Source organism: Coptis chinensis, chromosome 1, assembly GCF_015680905.1.
Source record: "Coptis chinensis isolate HL-2020 chromosome 1, ASM1568090v1, whole genome shotgun sequence".
Taxonomy (NCBI): domain Eukaryota; kingdom Viridiplantae; phylum Streptophyta; class Magnoliopsida; order Ranunculales; family Ranunculaceae; genus Coptis; species Coptis chinensis.
In genome coordinates, this window is record NC_141456.1 from 46092287 (window position 1) to 46111459 (window position 19173).

The following is a 19173-nucleotide window of genomic DNA, read 5'->3' on the forward strand; positions in this document are numbered from 1 at the left end:
GATCTTCGAGCGACTCCTTACAAGTAGGTGGTACGAACGAAGATACTTCAAGATCTAACACTTGGCCGACGCGACGCCCCACCAGATGTAATCATTGCCAAAATCTTATTTGCATTTCCCACCACCGGGAAATAGGGACTACCGCGCCAACTCCCAATCAGAGTATGACTCACACCAAAACCACTCCAGCACTCATTCACGATCTCTACCCTACATTTGTACACAAAGGGTACACGTGTCTGAAGGATCTCCACCCCCAGAATCCTATAAATACCATCTACTGGAACTACGTCGGACCTGATTCTTCTCTCCCCAAGAAAAGGAAAAACGAGAGAAGATACGTAGGCAGTTCGCTCACAGCGACCTCGGTCCCATCCAAAGTCCAAATCCATCTCGTCCTTCTCTACTATAATCAGGAGAAAACCAAAACGCTCCTTTACAGTATGGAGTATGACTACATAGAAGAAGATCTAAGCAACAAGATTCCCCTGCTTATCGGGCCATAATTCAATCTATAAGAAGGTCCCAAGATCTTGGTTTAGAACCAATTCCTCTTCCCTTATTTCACCATGTGGTTTCTTTCCACCATAGTACCGGTCACCATGATTAGTGGATGAGGGAACCCAACAAAAGAATGACACAATTGGTCTCCAAAGAGAGTCGAGGGGGTTGGATTACAGCCTCCTCGTGTAGCACAGGATCTCCATTTCATGACCACAATATTCAAACTTTTAACGGACATTCTTAACTTTTTCCGCTCTTTATCAACTCATTTCGCTTCTATATATAATAGGGTACTTTGCTTTCTAAGTGAAGAAACAAATCATTTGTGCTAGCCAAATAGTTTTTTTCTTTTTGTCCTAAAATTAGATATTCTTTAAAAGTAATGACTTAGAACTCAAAAAATACTTGCCAACAATCTGATTGCACTTCACAAAATGCAAGATCAGAGTTTGGTTTTCAAAATTCTCTTCATTTTTTCATTCTCAGAAGTCTTCCTCGATAAATACCTTAGCTCAAACCAAAACTTGCTCGAAATGGAATGTAACTACTTTTTAAACTACACTAATAGTAGAAAATGTATATCTATTTTCTCTTATGAATAGGATTGATTTAAGGGCTGGTGTACTTCTTAGGATGTGTATTTGGACATATTTTCAAATCATGTAGTATGCGAAATTTCTCTAAGAATTGTTGAAATCCCTTCTTACACCTTGGGTTGCATTTCATGTCATTGCACAACTAATCATTGTACCATATCTGCACTAAGTTTATGCAAGATCACCGATAGAACTCACCAAAGGTAATCGCTTCATGTGCTTTTCCCAATCGCAGACATCTTTTTCCATCTTTTTTATTCTAGGTAACTTAAAAGTCCCCTTAAGAACATGTGCTAGCCTACACCTCATCCCGGACATATATAAATGTGCTAAACTCTATAAGTAGTCACTTATTAGTCCTTTGAGTGCTTTCTTTTGTTCCAGCCCAACTCCAAATGTATTGTTGTTCACTTGAGTGTTGGGCTGTTTAGTGATAGTATCTTTGGTACCACAAAAATGGCCATCACCCCAAGCCAAAATTGAAGTGTTTGTTGGAGTGTTGATGATGTTTCTCGACAAGGTGAGTAGATGGAAGATGGTGTCAATGAAGAAGTGCTCATCTTTCTATACTGTGAAAACACTTGGTAGTAATGGAATGTAATGTTATAAGCTAATATAAGCGTGGAAAGGACGCCAGTGATCCTACAACCCAAAAAGGTAAAGCCCGTGTCCTGTGCTTCCGATACCCTGCGTTGTGCTGTAATAGCACTTGGTCCTTTTGCAAGAGATTGAGTTGGTGAAGGCTTCCAAAATCTAGATGGAAAACTAACTTCATAAAGGGATGCTGCCTCTCCAAATATGTAGTAATGCCTCCCTACATCATCAAGTAGTGTGTCTTGATTGGAAAGGATCATGCAGCTGTAATATGCTGCTCTATCTCCTGATACCCTCAACGCATACAGTTGAATATAATATATCAATTAATACGTGAAGGTATATTGTCTTAGGCACTGGTGTCTAAGTCAGAGTACAAGATAGTGAGACTGTTAGTTGCCATGCATGGCCTAACAGTAGGTATCAAATGTCTTAATGTCAATTTGTAGATTTGGTTTTCCTAAAGTTTGCAGTTGGGTCCTGAATTTACTTTAACCTTCTGGCTTCTAAGCTATCTGAATCAATCTTTTAAATTGCATGACCAGGGAGATATTCTGTGTTCAATGTACTTAAATACGAAACTCTGAATAAAACTTTATTTTCTAACAAAACTTTGTTTGCTATTGTTAACAGAACCTTATATTAGAGTTTGCCTTCTGGATTCACTTCTGTCGTCGTTTCTTTACAGGTAATGTTAAAATTTTAAATTACATGATTTAATTCATAATTTTTTTGTATGTGCATGTAATTATATATCTGAGTACTTCTTTTCTTTATATTAGATTTTTTTGTGAGTGCATGATTAATTTTTTTTTTTTTTTGTGTTCAATCTAACTACTCTATATATCCTTAAATTATAATAAAGTAAAAAAGTACTTTTTGTATGTGTTCAATCTAACTACTCGGTTATAAATGATTCACGTGCTACCGAATTTCAAATATTCAAAAGTTCAAATATTCATATGCACGAGAAGAAACCGTGAATAGGCAAAGAAGCATCACTACGGGATGTTGATTTTCAGAACATCAACAACAATTCAACAAATTTTAATTTGTCGATTTTGATTTCATTGACAAAGATTCCACTTCGCAGCAAAAGTACTTTCATGATATTGGTAAGTATTAAATTAAACACGCTGAATATTTCGATTAATAACTTATATCCTTTTTTCTTATCTTTTTTTTTTTTTTTTATATAGAACTATGGGACTTTGGTGAACCCAACAAAATTTGTTCTTTCTGTGGAGCTATACTCGGGAATGAAGAAAGGAACTACAAGAAACAAAAGAGACAACTTCCTACATTCTCCATTTGTTGTCAAGTGGGAAAGATACAACTTCCACTATTGAAGAATCCTCCACAATTCTTAAAGGATCTGCTTGAATTAAGGGGACCAAGAAGCACTCATTTTATTGAAAACATAAGATCATATAATTCGATCTTTGCTTTCACATCAATGGGTGGAAAAATAGACTATGCAATTAACAATGGTGGTGGTCCATATGTCTTAAGAATTCATGGACAAAATTACCATAAAATCGGATCATTACTTCCAACAGGAGATAAACCAAAGTTTGTGCAGCTTTATATATATGACACAGAGAACGAGGTGTCCAATAGGTTAAGTGCTCTGCCCAATCAAGCACTCGAACAAGCATTGGATGGTAGTATAGTTGAAGGATTGATAACAATGCTGAATCCGGAAAATGAAATTGCAAAGGCCTTCCGAATGGCACGAGATAGGTTCAATGAAGAGGACTACATACCTGTACGCATTAGACTTATTGGCACACGCTCAAAAGATGCAAGACAAGATAAACCTGCCTACATATAATCTTAGTAAAAAGACCGATGCTTGGAAATGGAGTTGAATTTCATCATGTTGTTGAACACCAAGAAGAAGGCCTCAAACGAATTACTGAACATTATCCTAGCTTTATGGCAATGCAATATCCTCTTTTATTTTCATACGGTGAGGACGGCTACACATTCGATATTTTGTATCGAGGAGAAGAAAAAATATCAGAAAATCACCGCAACACAGTTAGCATGCGAGAATATTATGCCTTCAGACTTCAACATAGAGAAAATGAGGGCCAGACTTTAGTCAGAGGTGGTAAAGTAAAATTGCAATTTTTGGTCGATATATACACATGTGTAGAAGAAGAAAGACTTGATTGGTTCCGAAACAACCAGTGCACAATTAGAGCAGAACTATATAAGAATATAGTTGACTCAGTGCACGCTGGAGACACAGATGCAAGATTAGTCGGAAAGTGTTTAGTTTTGCCTTCTTCATTTACTGGTGGGCCACGGTACATGGTGCAAAATTATCAGGATGTCATTGCTATATGCAGATGGGCGGGACCTCCAGATCTATTCATCACATTCACTTGCAATCCAAAGTGGAATGAAATTAAACTTGCAATGAAAAGAGTTGAAGGTCTAAAATCCGAATATTGTCTTGAAGTTGTTGTTAGAGCGTTTAAGATAAAAGTGGATCATATTATGAAGGACCTCAAAGAAGAAGAACACTTTGGCAAAGTTATGGCAGGTAATTTTAAATATTTTACATCTTAATTTTATTTGTGTGATGCCTAAACTATGTGACTCTTGGCTTGAAAACATCTTATTCCTTTTTTTTTCCCCCGTAAATTATTCATTTTTATTTTATTTTATTTTCTGCTGGTTTTACTTTTATATAGGAAGAATTAGTCGGTTTACAATATAATGTCTAATGTCTCACTTAGAACCTTCAAGCCAAGTGTAATAACTAATAAATAAGCCAAAAAAGGAATGATATTCCAACTGAAAAAGGACTTGAGGGACAAAAGGCAAACAAAGCCAATGGTTGCTCAGGGTTATGCAGAACTTTATATATTATACTCCTTTCTTAGACGTAGTGGCTTTATAAAAACAAATTTGTAAATTTTCATGTGATATAGTGGTATCAAGCATTCATATTTATTTACTTTTAAATTTGAATTTTGCAGCAATCTATGTTATTGAATTCCAAAAACGAGGTCTACCACACGCTCACATACTACTTTGGTTGCACCCTAATGACAAACCTTCTACACCAACTGACATTGATAAGATTATATCAGCTGAACTTCCAGACAAAAATGATGACCCGTTGTTATATGAAATTGTCTTAGACAACATGATTCACGGTCCATGTGGAGAGCTAGACAAGAATTCACCTTGCATGAACGAACGAAAATGTACTAGACTTTATCCAAAAGAATTCTGCGAAGAAACTACATTCGATGACAAGGGATTTGCAAAGTACATGAGAAGACCAGGTAGAATAGCTACAAAAAAACGGAAGAAGAAGACTTTCACCGTTGATAACAGATGGGTTGTTCCTTATAATCCAAAATCTTTCAAAGAAATATGGAGCACACATCAACGCGGGAGTTCTCAATAGAAGTCAAATGGTTAAGTATCTCTTCAAATACTTGAGCAAAGGTCAAGATATATCCACTGTTGTTGTTGAGACTGATACCACTATCGAAAACACAGAAACCGGAGAAACAATAATACAAGTTGATGAAATTCAAAGATTCTTAGACTGTCGGTATGTATCTGCACATGAAGCTTGCTGGAGATTATTTGGATACGATATCCAATATCGATACCCACCTGTTGAGAGACTACCATTCCATCTTGAAGGCGAACATATGGTGTTCTATCATGACAATGACAACACAAATGAAGTCATCACCCGTGAAAGTGCAAAGAAAACCAAATTTACAGAGTGGATGCACTATAACCAATTACATGAAGATGGTAGACACCTGAGGTATGTTGATTTCCCATTAAAATTTGTTTGGGTTGATTCTTTTAAATGTTGGCAATTAAGACAGAAAGGAGTAAAAATCGGAAGGATCTTTTATGCACATCCGACGTCAGGCGAACGGTTTTATTTGGGAATGGTATTAAATGTTCAAAAAGGTGCAACCTCATATAAAGATCTCAAAACTGTCAACGGCAAAGTGTATGAGGATTTCAAATCAACATGTGTTGCACTTGGACTGTTGCAAAATGACGACGAATGGAACGATGCAATCGTTGAAGCAAGTCAATGGGCTGGTAGTGCTTCCTTAAGGCAGTTATTTACAACACTATTAGTTTTTTGTGAGGTGAGTGAACCTTTGGTTCTATGGAACAAACATTGGGAGTTGTTTACAGACGACATACTGGACAAAGAAAGAACTCGAGCAAATGACGGTGATCTGATTTTAACACCTGAAAAGCTTAGAAACCATGCGCTGACTGAGATTGACAGATTACTTAAACAAGTAAACTGTCAACTGAAGGATTTTAAGATACCGTTCAAAGATATGAGGTCAGAACCTAGAGACCCATATATACTCATCACGGAAGAACAACAATATAGTCACAATGAAATGCACCAACAATTTCATGAAATGCAAAACTGCCTGAATCATGACTAGAGGACTATATATGATGAAATTATAAATGCAGTCAATACAAACTCAGGTGGGGTTTATTTTGTCTATGGAGGAGGAGGAACTGGCAAGACATTCCTCTACAATACCATACTGACCCAACTGCGGTCACAAGGGAAAATAGCCATTGCAGTTGCTTCTTCAGGAATAGCAGCTCTACTTTTTCCAGGTGGAAAGACAGCGCATTCAAGATTTAAAATCCCAATAGAAATTGATGAGTACTCAACCTGCAATATAAGTCAAAACACCATCTTTGGCGGACTTATTCAACGAAATGATCTTATAGTATGGGACTAAGCTCCTATGACCCACGAGCATGATTTTGAGGCAAAGAGCGACGCTAAAAAGATCTAATGGGCAAAGAAAATGAAAACAAGATCTTTGGAGGTAAAATTATTCTCGCTAGGGGAGATTTCGGGCAGATTTTACCTGTCATTCCAAGAGGTACAAAGGGAATTAATAATTTCTTCATCGATAAACGTATCACATATTTGGCACCATTGCAAAGTCTTCAAGCTAACTAGAAACATGCTTTAGAGAATGTGGATTCTTCATTGGCGCCGATTTCAGCAAGTGGGTATTAGACCTCGGAGAAGGAAACTTACCCGCCATTTCCATATTCGAAGGTAAAGAAAAAAAAATGGATCCAAATTCCTAATGATCTTCTTATTCCCCGGCTATGACAAAGATAAGTGATATCGTGTCAAGTATTTACAAAGATTTACCATCAAAATACATGGATGACAACTACTTCGTGAGATAGATGCATTCCGTCACCTACAAACGAAGTCTCAGATGATATCAACTCCCACATCCCCGCCTTCTTCGAAGGACAAATCGTGAGTACTTCAAATACCGATTCAATAAGCTCCATATCTGAAAATATTGAAGAACAGTATGCAGTATACCCAGTTGAATTTCTTAAAACAATTAAAGGATCTGGTCTTCCAAACCACAAGCTGGAGTTGAAACTTGGCACGCCAATCATGCTCATTAGAAACATAAACCAGAGCCTTGGTCTTTGTAATGGAATGAGACTTATTGTTATCAAACTAGCTCCAAAGGTCATTAGAGCAAAAATTATAACAGGGAGCAACATTGGCGGGGAAACTGATATACCAAGGATAGAGACAACTTATAAGTGCACGAACTGGCCTTTTAGTTTGAAGAGAATACAGTTTCCAATAAAGATTTGTTTTGCAATGACAATAAATAAAAGTCAAGGACAAACATTGAAGCATGTGGGGTATACTTGCCTAAGCCAGTTTTCAGTCATGGACAACTATATGTTGCAGTATCACGAACAATTACACAATTAGGACTGAAATTCCTAATCAAGAAAAATGGTGAAGAACCAGAAGGATACACTCAGAACATTGTCTACAAAGAAGCATTCAACAATTTACAAGTTTACTACATCATTGGACATACCTTTGTTTTCATTTTATATTTATTTTTTAGTTAATTATATTAAATTTGAAAAGATAATCTCCTACTTATCTGTTCTCAGTCGATCTACTTGCAGCATTTATACATGACAACTCATTACAATTTGATAAAGCAAGTCACCAAGTCAATTAGGAATTTGAAGCTCATAGTAAGAATTGATAGAAGCTGGGACCACTATCTGGTTGGAAATGAGACATTGTTAAGTAAGGATATGATCCTCATCGACGAAAAAGTAAGTACCAGACTTATTCAATGTCTCTTTTATCACTTTAAGATTTATATCCATTATTTTTTTCATTCATACAGGGTGACCAAATCAATGCGTCTATACCTATGGAGATCTATCCACAGTTTAAGGAAAAAGTTCAAGATGGTTCAGTGGTACATTTGGAAAAATTCACTGTTAAAAACGTTAGGTCTTACTGTCCCGTGAACAATAAAAACAAGATAACATTTGAGAAGTATACAACCATGAGGAATATTTCAGATGAAACATCAATTCCACGACAACTATTCAGCTTTGTCGATTTCAAGAAATTAGCCCCACGTGATAAGCAAGACGAATTTCTTACTGGTAATTCTAACATTTTTTTTTTCAAAGTACATTAGTTTGTTTATTGGTAAAATTTTCATAGGCTTACCAATAAAGTTTATCTTATTCAGATGTCATTGGTTTCTACAACAACATCGGTGAATTGCAAAAAAATGTTCACACAAGAATGGGACAATCAGATAAAAAATCAATCTACATTGATAATGAGAGGTATGCTTTTTCTTATTAATGATACTTTACTATTTAATAAACCAACTAATCACCAATGGTATATTTTTAACTCTATTTCCTTATTTGTTGTTAGAATGGAATGCTTGGAAATAACTTAATGGAGAGATCGGATTAAACAAATACCACAAGTCCTAACAAAAAATGGCCCAAGAGATATTATAACTGTGACTTCAACAACAGTCAGATTGTTCTCAGGTACATCTATCTAAATATGTACATTCAATAAATTTGAGTGATATCTGCTAATGTACAAAGTTATTGGGCTTTAGGTAATTATGCACTCCAAGCAACACCGGCAAAAAAGGTGTATATAAACCTGGAAACAGATGATGCTCATACTTTAAAAAATAGGTAACAATTACTTATTTCACAGGAAAAAATCATGTACATACTTTAAAGTTTATGACATATCTCTCATATAAAATGCAGTTCAAACAATCCACAGGTAGAGTTGCCAATTTCCAGAAAAAGGCCATCTACCTATGCAACAGAGGCAATTCAAGTGAAAATTTTAGAAGAAATTGACACATTGCTACTGAGTACTTCATCAGTGGTAACTTCCTACCTTTATCCAAGTTCATGTGTAATTATTCTTTTCAATTATTGTTTGACTGTTTAACAAAATTTAAAATTATCAATGTATAGGGGAAAAGGTACAAATTTAAAGCAAAAATATCAGATATTGACAACAAATACAACTAGCATTACAATTGTTGTGAAAGCGACCAAAGTCTGAAAGAAAAGTAGAACTAAAATATCCGTAATGGTGGTGTGACTATTGTTCCATTTCAATGAAAGAACCAACAAAAAGGTATTGAAACAAATATTATTAAATAAATTACAAATATTATCATAAAGACTAAAGTAATTACATTCTATGCAGGTACAAAGTCCAATTTGAAATAGAAGATTCAACATGCAAAAAGTTGATAACAACGTTTGATGATGAGGCCGAATATTTGTTGCAACGTCCTTTGGATGAACTGTTGAAAATTGAGAAACAGGTATTAATTAGTTTTAACTCTTTAAAATTACATTTATTTACAAAAAATCTATGCACGATGACATTAAAATATTCTATGCAGGAAAATGGCTTCGACTTGGTTTCTGAAATATTAGAAGAACCAATTGGCAAGGAATATGAATTTGAAGTCAGAATAACAAAGTACAACTATGAAAATAGAAAAGATAGCTCATTAACCGTCTCAAAAATAGACAAAATTGAAAAGGTAAGTACAAATTTTATTGTTGGTTATATGCATTGTTAAAATTTTTCTGTTGCAGTTTATTGCCTAAGCAAGTTGTGGAACTTTAGCTTCCTTTCATACCCGGTAATAGTCATAGCTAACGTTTCGCTCTACTACTAACCTATCTTAAAAACAGGGCATCAAAATCATCAAACAAGATGATGAAGAACCAAATGCCAAAAAACAATGTGTAGAAATTCTAGTAACATACTCATTCCCTAATACTTGGAAATAAAATATTGAAATAATAACTAATTATAAGATTTAAAATTATTCTTACTACAGGATTGATTGAATTCATAAGGCTTCTCATCAATAGAATCATGACGTAAACGAAGGAGTGCAAGACGACATACGAAAATACACTCAAGTTATATGTTGAAGTTGCTTTATTTATATATTTTTCTTATTTAAAGGGATATTATACATACATTAAACTCATTATTTGCTCATTGTCTTCCACTTAATTGAAAGTTCTTTACTATCTAATAGTCGCATCGTCTGCAGGTTTTGCTTATTTAAACATCTTTCAAAAATTTATATGTCGCTTAGAAATATCTATTTGATTAGTTTAAAGGGGATAGTGTGCTTACAGTCTTTAGTTTATCCATGTCAAGACGCAGGAGTAGGTACTATGGTACTTTTGTGATAGGGAGATTTCACTAATGTTTGGCGAGTCTATGGAATTCCACCTGAACTAGAAATATCTATGCAGGAGCATGTTTCAGTTGCATATCCCGTGGTGTTTTAGAAACACAATCTGACCGTCATAGATCTTTATAAATTCTAACAATGTGATGCAATGTCTAATTTTACATGTTTGGAAATGGTATTTTTTTTTCAACCACATTACGGGCTGGTGGTTGAAGGGGGAGGGGAGATTAATGGAATTGAGGGGATTGTAGTTGGCAGAGTTGGAAGTGAAGGGATGGTTGTTGGAATGGTTGTTGGGATGGTGGGCAGTGAAATGGATGATATGGGTGTTGAAAGCGGTGCATAAAGCCGGGTATAAGACACCTTCTCCTATTCAGATGGCGGCGATACCACTTGGGTTGCAGCAGAGAGATGTGATTGGGATTATGGAAACCGGGTCGTAAAACTACTGCTTTTGTACTTCCTATGTTGACTTATATATCTAGATTGCCACCTATGAGTGAGAAAAATGAGGTCGAGGGGTCCTTATGTCAAGCATTATGAGTATAAAGCCGCATTCAGCTCTTAGAAACTTTAGCTTTCTTTTTGCTCGACGAAATCTTTGGCAATAGACCATTAGACCTGAATGGAAACGGCTTTCTTTGATGCTTCAATAGGTATCTCTACTTTACATCCTCCCCGCAAATCAATAGGTATACTGATTCTGAAACATCCCGCAATAGGTATACTTTCAATAGGGTACCATTAGACTGAAAACCCCTGCAAATCAATATGTATGTCCTTCAACATCCTCCGATGCTTTTACAAGGTGAAACCGATATACAACTGTTTATGAGTACTCTACTACATTCCACGTAGTATCTCGACTTTCCTCGTAGTTTTTAGTAATACGTATCATGCCCATGTGGAGTCCAATCAGGCACACAAAAGTACCCAATTATATGACGATGCCAAAGACATATCTATTTAAGTTTACCATTTTTCAATTTTCATCGCAAGGGAATGTTACCTATAGTAATTCTCTCGAATATATGGTAAGTGTGTTAAGTGTATTGTGTATGTTAAGTGTGTGTGCTATTTGTACTTATGTAGGTACCCATGTAGGTAACATCGCTATATATATCGCTGGCAATGTATCGCTATCCGATGTACCAAATAATTTCAAATTCAGAGTAGCGGACTAATCGTGAAAAATATCGTGGGGTTAATGTATCGTGGGTGAATTTTGCAGTTGTTGGTGCTACAACACTTGGTTCTGAATTTTTGAAGAGAAAAATATTAGTATTGTTACTTAACTACTCACTTTGAATGCAACTTGATAGTTCAAACAACTTTTACTTTACTTTTGCCCATCAAAGTCCAAGTAAGTATATTAATCAATGAAGTGGGTGACTTCTTTTGCTTTTCCCTACAACAAAATTGCATTTGCTCAGTGCTCTACTGTTTTGTACTAGGATATGCTGAAATATTTTGAAACTAACCTTCATATTTTAGCACATTTTTTCTTTGATAACAACTTTTTCCATTATGGAGAGGTTACAACTTTTGCCATGATGGAGAAGGGCTAATAGTCGCATATTACGGGCCTCTTTTGTAATTTATTATAAACTTATTATACTAAATATTAAAACCGAGGTTTTAGAGTGTCGCTTAAATAAACTAGAAATTTTAATAACAAAATCACTATGTTCCCAAATAATTCCAAAATCCGAACTAGAAATTCTACTACCAAAACCACTATGCTTCTAGATTATTCCAGTTCCTTTGCTCCTTAAATTTTGCATTAGCTCCCTCCCTGCCTCCAAGGACTAAATCATTCTCCAGCTTGAGTTTCCTCAGAAGAGGCCTCCTACATTATATATCATTCCTTTTGGTATTAAAGAGCGATATCTTATCTAAAAACAATTGTAAAACAAAGTTATTTTAGATAATTATCTATGAATCCATTTAGAAATCTATCAATAAAATCGATTGTTGTGTCACGGAAAAGAAACTTTAGTCCGAATCAAATCTCAATCCTCCAGCCCAAACATATACCATGGGACAGGGTAGTGTACATAATAATTGCTCATATAATGATCCTTAAGCAGAATTTTCTTAAAATACCACGTGTGCACCGGCTACTTTTGAAAAACAGGTGCGAAGCTCGGTTCGCATACTAGTATACATGAGTAACAAAATAAAATTCACTAACAAACAGAACTTTGAAAACTTAACTACAGAGTCCATAACAGAAGCAAAAACCACAATTAGACTAAGTTACCTGTTTAGTCATAGCCAACATTCTTGGGTGAAAAGAGGCTCCCCGTAGAAAAATTGGTAGTTCAACTATAACAACTGGGTCTTGGTATTGATCTTGAATCTCAATAGGCGTAAACATTCTCTTAGATTTATATTGCCAAAGTATTTCCCCATTTATAAGCAACAAGAGCTCATCATAACCTAAATTTCCATTGTCCTTAGTAACAACCAAGATCTCACCATTCCTAAGTTCTATAGCTCGAACCAACGAGAGCCGATAATACCCAAGACTTTTCATTGTCATTAGCCAACAAATGTTTACCATTGCCCTTTTTAATCTCATGGCCACCGCGTATCCCATCATAATTTCTATTTTCTATAACATATTCATTCACCCAAGATCCCTTGTAACCGATAATCTTTCATTACCCATACCTTGTTGTCCATAGAATAATCACAGTCAATAAGGCAAAGACATTCTCATAATATCATCAAATCCCTAGTTCCATAAAACATCTTCCCGTTATTAACATGCACATGAAGTTGCATTATACTAAATTCCTCTGTAGCTTTGGAATGAGGAGGAGACTCAAGATAAGCAATCCAATGCAAAGAGTTGTGTAGAAGCACATGAGGAAGATTCGTCCTCATCTTTCTCCAACTATCGGACCCCATAGTATGTACCTTGACTTCATGTCACAGCCCGAATTTCTAAACAATTAAAAAAATGAATATTTGAAATATAAATATCTCAAACATCACTTGGTTCAATTGTCTAAAAACCCAGGCTATGACGGGGTGGATACAACACATGTCAAAACCTAAAACCCACATCATAAACAATCTTAACCACAAATTCAATCTCCAAAATTCTCTTTATTACTTTATACAAGTCTATCTTCCATCAAAAATCATCAATATAACATTCTAAGAATAACAGGTCCTCAACATCGTATTCTCATGTCATATTAAAAATGTAAACTACGTTATTACATCATTCCAATAAGAATCAGACCTAAAAGAAAACTAACGGACTGCTCCAGGCAAGAATCCCAAATCAAACGCCCTGTTCCATTTGCCTTCCACCTATGTTCCTAAGAACACACCCACGCTACAAAACAAAGCAAACATGGGTCAAGAAAATTGAATTTGCTGGTATGAGTAGACTAAATACATATAAACATTTCAAACTTTACTTATCCAACTAACACTTTAAATCTATCATAACCTAATCATTCTCAAATTGGAAGACGTGTAGTTCCGCTATCTCAACCGCATAGTTTCTTCCCAAGCAAAACTTCCATTTTATTAACTTCCATTTTATTAACTCATTCTAATAACTCCTTTTAATATCTAAATAATTGAATTGCACTTACCGATGTCCACCATCAGATAAGGGTAGGATCAAGGCCCCCAAGACAAAATGTTATTAAGTCCTACCCTCCTGCAAAAGAAAGTTAGAACTTCTATATAACCTTTGTAGATATTATATTAGGCATTCAAAAGTAAACCCAACACACTCACACAATCAACTTAATTTCTCTTATTAATTAATCAATTACTTTTCTTATACACATATTTCACAACCTATGTACCTTAGGTCATTCCCGCCACATTCAAGGAATACCCAACCCTACATTCCCGTACACTCAAGGAATACAACTAACCCGCAAGGCGAATACCTTAGTTCCTCTCTAGGGTAGTCCAAACAATCTGGTCATTCATGACACATTCAATGAATACCCATGGCACATATAAACGCTTAACGGCCATTTCTGGCACATTCAATAAATGCCCACCTAATATATGACATCAATGTTCGCATAAAACTCAATTCTAAAACTTGTATGAGAGTTCTAAAAGAGGTGGTAAATTGGTTTACGCCTTATTGAACCTTATAACCTATATTATTTCAAAGAACGAATGAGTATCTTGATAAATGTATTTTTGGTTTACGCGTTATTAATTAGATTGATGTCTAAGTGTCATAGTGTTGCATATCATAAAATACTGCAAAAACACATAGTAGTTAATACACATACACACGTATATATATACAGGTCTTAACCTAAAGTCAAGCACCTATCCCAATAACCCAAATCATAATCCGAGTTAAAAGGTCAAAATTGAGTTAACTTGTCAAAGTCAACTATAGTCAAAAGTCAACTCTGGTCAAAGTCAAAGTCGACCTGCCAAGGGTCAACAGCAGTCAACCAGTCCAAACTTATCTAACCCCAAAAGCCCACAGCCTAAAGCCCAAAGTCTAATACAAAAAAACCAAATTTGAAAATCTAAACTAAAGCCCATAACCAATTCTTCAAGCCCAACTACAAACAAAACGACTGCTTCATCTCCTTCCTCCCTCACAACACCTCCACCACCACGCCCACCACCGGCCATCACTTTCGCCACCCAATTTGAGCCCAAATGGTTGGGTTCCTTGAGGAAACCCTCAACACCAATACCAACAATTTCGCGATTTCCTCTTATCGCGAAAATCGCGATCTACGGCCATTAATGGTCAGAAAAGCTTCAATCGTCCCTTCTCCATATACATCGACCCAACCATCAAACATTTACTCCCCAAACATCAATCATCATTCTAGCATCAATAAAACCAAATTAACCAAAGTTTCACATAATTCCATCGGCGATTTCTGGTCGCCGCCATTGATGAACGCCAAGCTTCAATGTACCCAAGAAACCAACAAGCCCAAATCGATATCCCAACCTCCATCAATCAATCCCATAACAACATACAACAGTTTTAACATCACAAAAAAATAGCGTAAACAAATATGAACAAGACGATTCCGTTCCTTTGGTCGGGCGACGCCATTGACGCCTCCTTCAGAGCTTGAATGTAAATTTTAAGTTCAGAGTTTCCAAAACCACAACCAAACAGAGTTTAAACGAAAACCCAAGCCGACATCTTGTCGGGGTTTTACGCCATTATTATTTCTCGAAGCTTCGATAGTTCAATGTCGATCTCCGAGTCCCAACAGAGTTTCCAAAATACGCTTTAACCAAATTTAACAACGACCGGACCTAATGCTAATAATGTAATAATAAACGAAAATATGAGCAAAAACTTTTAACAAAGATAATCGGTATTACCGAAAACAAAAATTCGTGAAATAGCAAAAATAGCTACTCACCTACAACGCTCTCCGATTATCAACCAGCTACCAGGAAAAACCTTTCTTTCCTTCCTTCAAAGAAGATCCCGCTTTTTCAGATAAAACTCTCACCGTGTTTCCCCCCAGAAACTCTCGTGAGAAAACTCTATTCTGTTCTCTTTCTGTTAAAAACAAAACCCCCGAAATAGGGAAGAAGGTTTATCCCATAAACCCACGTCTCCTATTTCCACTAACACTTATCCTATTTTTATTTTTTTTCTATTATCCATTATTATTATTATTAGAAAAATAAACGAAATAAAACACGGGGTGTTATACTTCATTTCCATTTCTCGACTCAGCCGTCTATCCAAACAACCTTGTACTCATTATTTTCATCGAGGGTATTCAAGTTAGAAATTCAACAATCGGAAAATTTCTTTAGTGTCATGTAAAAAAAAAAAAAAATGAATAATTCTGAAAATCTTTTTTTTTTAAAACGTTTATGAGGGATTAGGCAGACCCAACCTGTATTGATCAAACTCTTTGGTACAACTTACCAATAGCATCTTCCTCCATTATTACATTAAGCTCATTCGTAAGTGGAGGCACACTAACAAAAGTAACTCCTGGATTTATAATTCTATCCCGAGTAGTACTAAACTTAGCTAGCAAATATGCAGCTCTATTCTTTTTCCCTATACACGTGGGACACACTAGCCGAACCAAACTGGTTCATGAGCCTCTAGATGGCTTCCACTGTATCGAGGCAGTATCAAGGACTTACCTCATGTCTGTTTATCACTTGGACAACTCTTAGAGAATCGGATTCAACCAAAATCATATTACAGTTCACACTTAGAGCTGCCAGAAAACCCGCCTCTATTCCTTTTAACTCTTGGATAATCACCGATCGTAAGTTAACATTAGCCATGTATAAGAGTATAGGAGAGTCCTCATGGTTCCTCAATATACCGCCATATCCAGCACAGTCTTCAGTCACCGATCCATTAACATTAATTTTGACGAACCCAAATGGTGGTTTGGTCCACTTTACTAGCTCATACGTTCGCTGCTTTATTGAGGACACTAAAAATAGAAGATTTAGTCTAAACATATGATTTTAAAGACAAAATGATACCCACGAGAAATTGAATTGAGAATTCGAGATGGTTTGAAAATTCTAGAAAAGGTATAAATAATAGAGAAGGTGATTGAGAAATCAAGAACTTAAAATTATGGATTTGGCCTGCGTTATAGAGTCCATAATCCAAAATGTTAAAAATAACTTGTGAACTAATGAGCCAAGTTTTTTTAGTGGAAATTTTATTGATAATGAATGATAACGAATTTTACAAATAATTATAACAAACATGCAACAAGCTGTGTCGCAAGTCCTTTCTGAATAGCAAATCATATCATTCTAAAAACAAATAAACTCGTTAGAGTTAGCTGTCATAACATTACTGTCTATAACTTTCTAAAGTCTCTTAAGTAGCTCAATAGACTGTTGTTCTAAAAACCCAAAAGTGTCAAAACTAAATGGAATAAAACAATGCTGGTTAGCCCTACAAGCTTCCCCATGCTTCTCCATCTTCCCTGTTGCTGCCCTCTTAGCAGCTTCTCCCACCTCAAAGTCACCATTCCCCAACCCTACCAACGGAGAGACTCCAGTTACATCAACACATGCATGTTTTCCCTCGGACCAACTATAAATCAAGACATCTGCAGGCCGAAGTGTCGATCTGCCCTCATTCGGATCAATAAGAAAGTTAACAGGAGCCTCTTTCTTCACTTATACCCCAGCCCTCCAAAATACATCACACAAAATGTCTATAACATGATCATGTCAGTATTTAAAACCAGGAAAATGTCTACAATGTGCTGCATGGTCCCTAAAAGGCTAATCTACTTTTTTTGCATACAGGGCAAAGACCCTCATTAGAGTACAGAGAAATTATAAGACGGTACCTGAGAATGACACGATACTCAACCTGTGACATACACTATCCAAGTCCCTCCATCGGAATAGCAAGTAGAAAATATTTTGCATGTTCCGACTGCAAACATCCAATGACTGCTTTCTGACGAGTAGATAACTCAAACTCCCTCTCAAGACTAGCAACAATCTTACCGTAGAAAGTTTCTGTCAAAACTTTTTGTGGTTTTGAGGGGACGGTAGCATTCACAACCAGAGAATCAATGTCAAAATCGAGAAGATAGAGACGCAATGCACTGGTAGCATCACCAAGGATCTCACCCATAGACACTGGACCACAACTCCTAAGAATGTGGTTCTGAATGAAGCTCTAAAGTCTGAAAACGGGAGGCCACAAAAGCAAAAGCAGAGACATTAGAGGTACAATAGATACTTAACCCACCAAGGCGCAATGGAAGCGTCGCTAAACGCCACTGCAAATCACCGAAGCCAGGACCATCAGAAACTATAATGCCCTGCAGAACCATGCGAATGTGCTGATCAAAAGTCTTAGCTGCCTCCCTAAAAAAAATGGTGGACAAGTACGAACTGCAAAAACCAACTTGGAGAGCCCAGCACAAGCTCATAAAAGTGCTAACTTCCAATGCAGCTGAACGGTCCATCTAAGTCATAGCCTTTACAACACACTTACGAGCAAGACTCATGACAAAAGAAGAATCAGTGCTAACTGCCTCTCCAAGTAACCTGACCCCCTACTGAGGACAAGATACATCTGAAGGAAAGAGACCAGGAGTGGAACAACGCAGATCCAGTGATGGCCAAAATATCTCAGTTTTGGCCACATTAAGAACCAACCCATAAGAAGGCTCTTCTTCCTGAATGATACGCAGAGCTGCCGCCACTTGTTTTGTATCCCCAACTAGAGTCCCATCATCTAAGTACCAAGCCTGGAGCAATAACTAACAACTTGACTGGATCTGTAGAATCAGAGGGTGCAACACCAGTGCAAAGAGAAGGGTACCCAAAGGATCACCTTGCTGAACCCCAGAAGCATACCATATGTAATCATCCCCCAAGTATAATCTTGCAGACTGACAATACAAATACTCGACCCAAGGGGAAATAGCGGGGCAGCGAATGCAAACCTCTCTTAACATAGTAGTCCGATCAACCATAATAAAAGCATTCTGAAAATCTACTAGCAACATAGAAAGAGATGTATTGTCACCGTTAGCATATATCATGCGATTAACAGCATGCAAAATTGCCTCTGCTCCACCAGGGACACCGACCCCATACTGAAAATCCTGCAAGTACCCTACCACCTCTTTAGAAACCCCTTTCATTGCAATTTTGGAAATAAGACGTCGCCAAACCATACCCACAGCTATCGGACGAATGCTATTATCTGGCTTAAGAAGTGGAGTGAGTGGAGCACTCGCTATGAATTCTGCTAACGGCTGCGGACATTGTCCCTGTAACCACAGATTCACCACCGAAGCCAAGGAATTTAACAAGTTAGATGATATAGTTGCTACAACACCACTCATGGCATCTAACAAGTCCTGAGC

General features: G+C 36.5%; 2 protein-coding genes and 1 long non-coding RNA gene across 3 annotated transcripts in view; all 3 read left to right on the forward strand.

Moving 5' to 3' along the window:
* LOC147524272 (replication factor A protein 1-like) overlaps positions 1-9104 on the forward strand; it is a 38180-nt gene extending 29076 nt beyond the window's left edge. Inside the window, exons 2-7 of the mRNA XM_086574130.1 lie at positions 2328-2382; positions 7695-7850; positions 7925-8192; positions 8282-8381; positions 8832-8955; positions 9048-9104. Of these exons, the coding sequence (XP_086430256.1) occupies positions 7704-7850; positions 7925-8192; positions 8282-8381; positions 8832-8955; positions 9048-9104 (696 nt within the window). The 5' untranslated portion in view covers positions 2328-2382; positions 7695-7703. The remainder of the gene's footprint in view (positions 1-2327; positions 2383-7694; positions 7851-7924; positions 8193-8281; positions 8382-8831; positions 8956-9047) is intronic.
* On the forward strand, positions 5132-6154 carry LOC147524275 (uncharacterized). The gene has a single exon (XM_086574124.1). It carries the CDS (start codon positions 5132-5134, stop codon positions 6152-6154), a length of 1023 nt encoding a protein of 340 aa, XP_086430250.1.
* A 54-nt stretch (positions 9105-9158) lies between the features above and the next one.
* On the forward strand, positions 9159-9619 carry LOC147524276 (uncharacterized). Its single transcript, XR_015196922.1, has 3 exons — positions 9159-9213; positions 9286-9406; positions 9488-9619. It is a non-coding gene; the product is annotated as an uncharacterized LOC147524276 (long non-coding RNA).
* Positions 9620-19173: the final 9554 nt, after the last annotated feature.

What these genes read in the sequence shown, in the direction of transcription:
- LOC147524275 (XM_086574124.1), top strand. Translation starts at nt 5,132, where the DNA reads ATGGTTAAGTATCTCTTCAAATACTTGAGCAAAGGTCAAGATATATCC.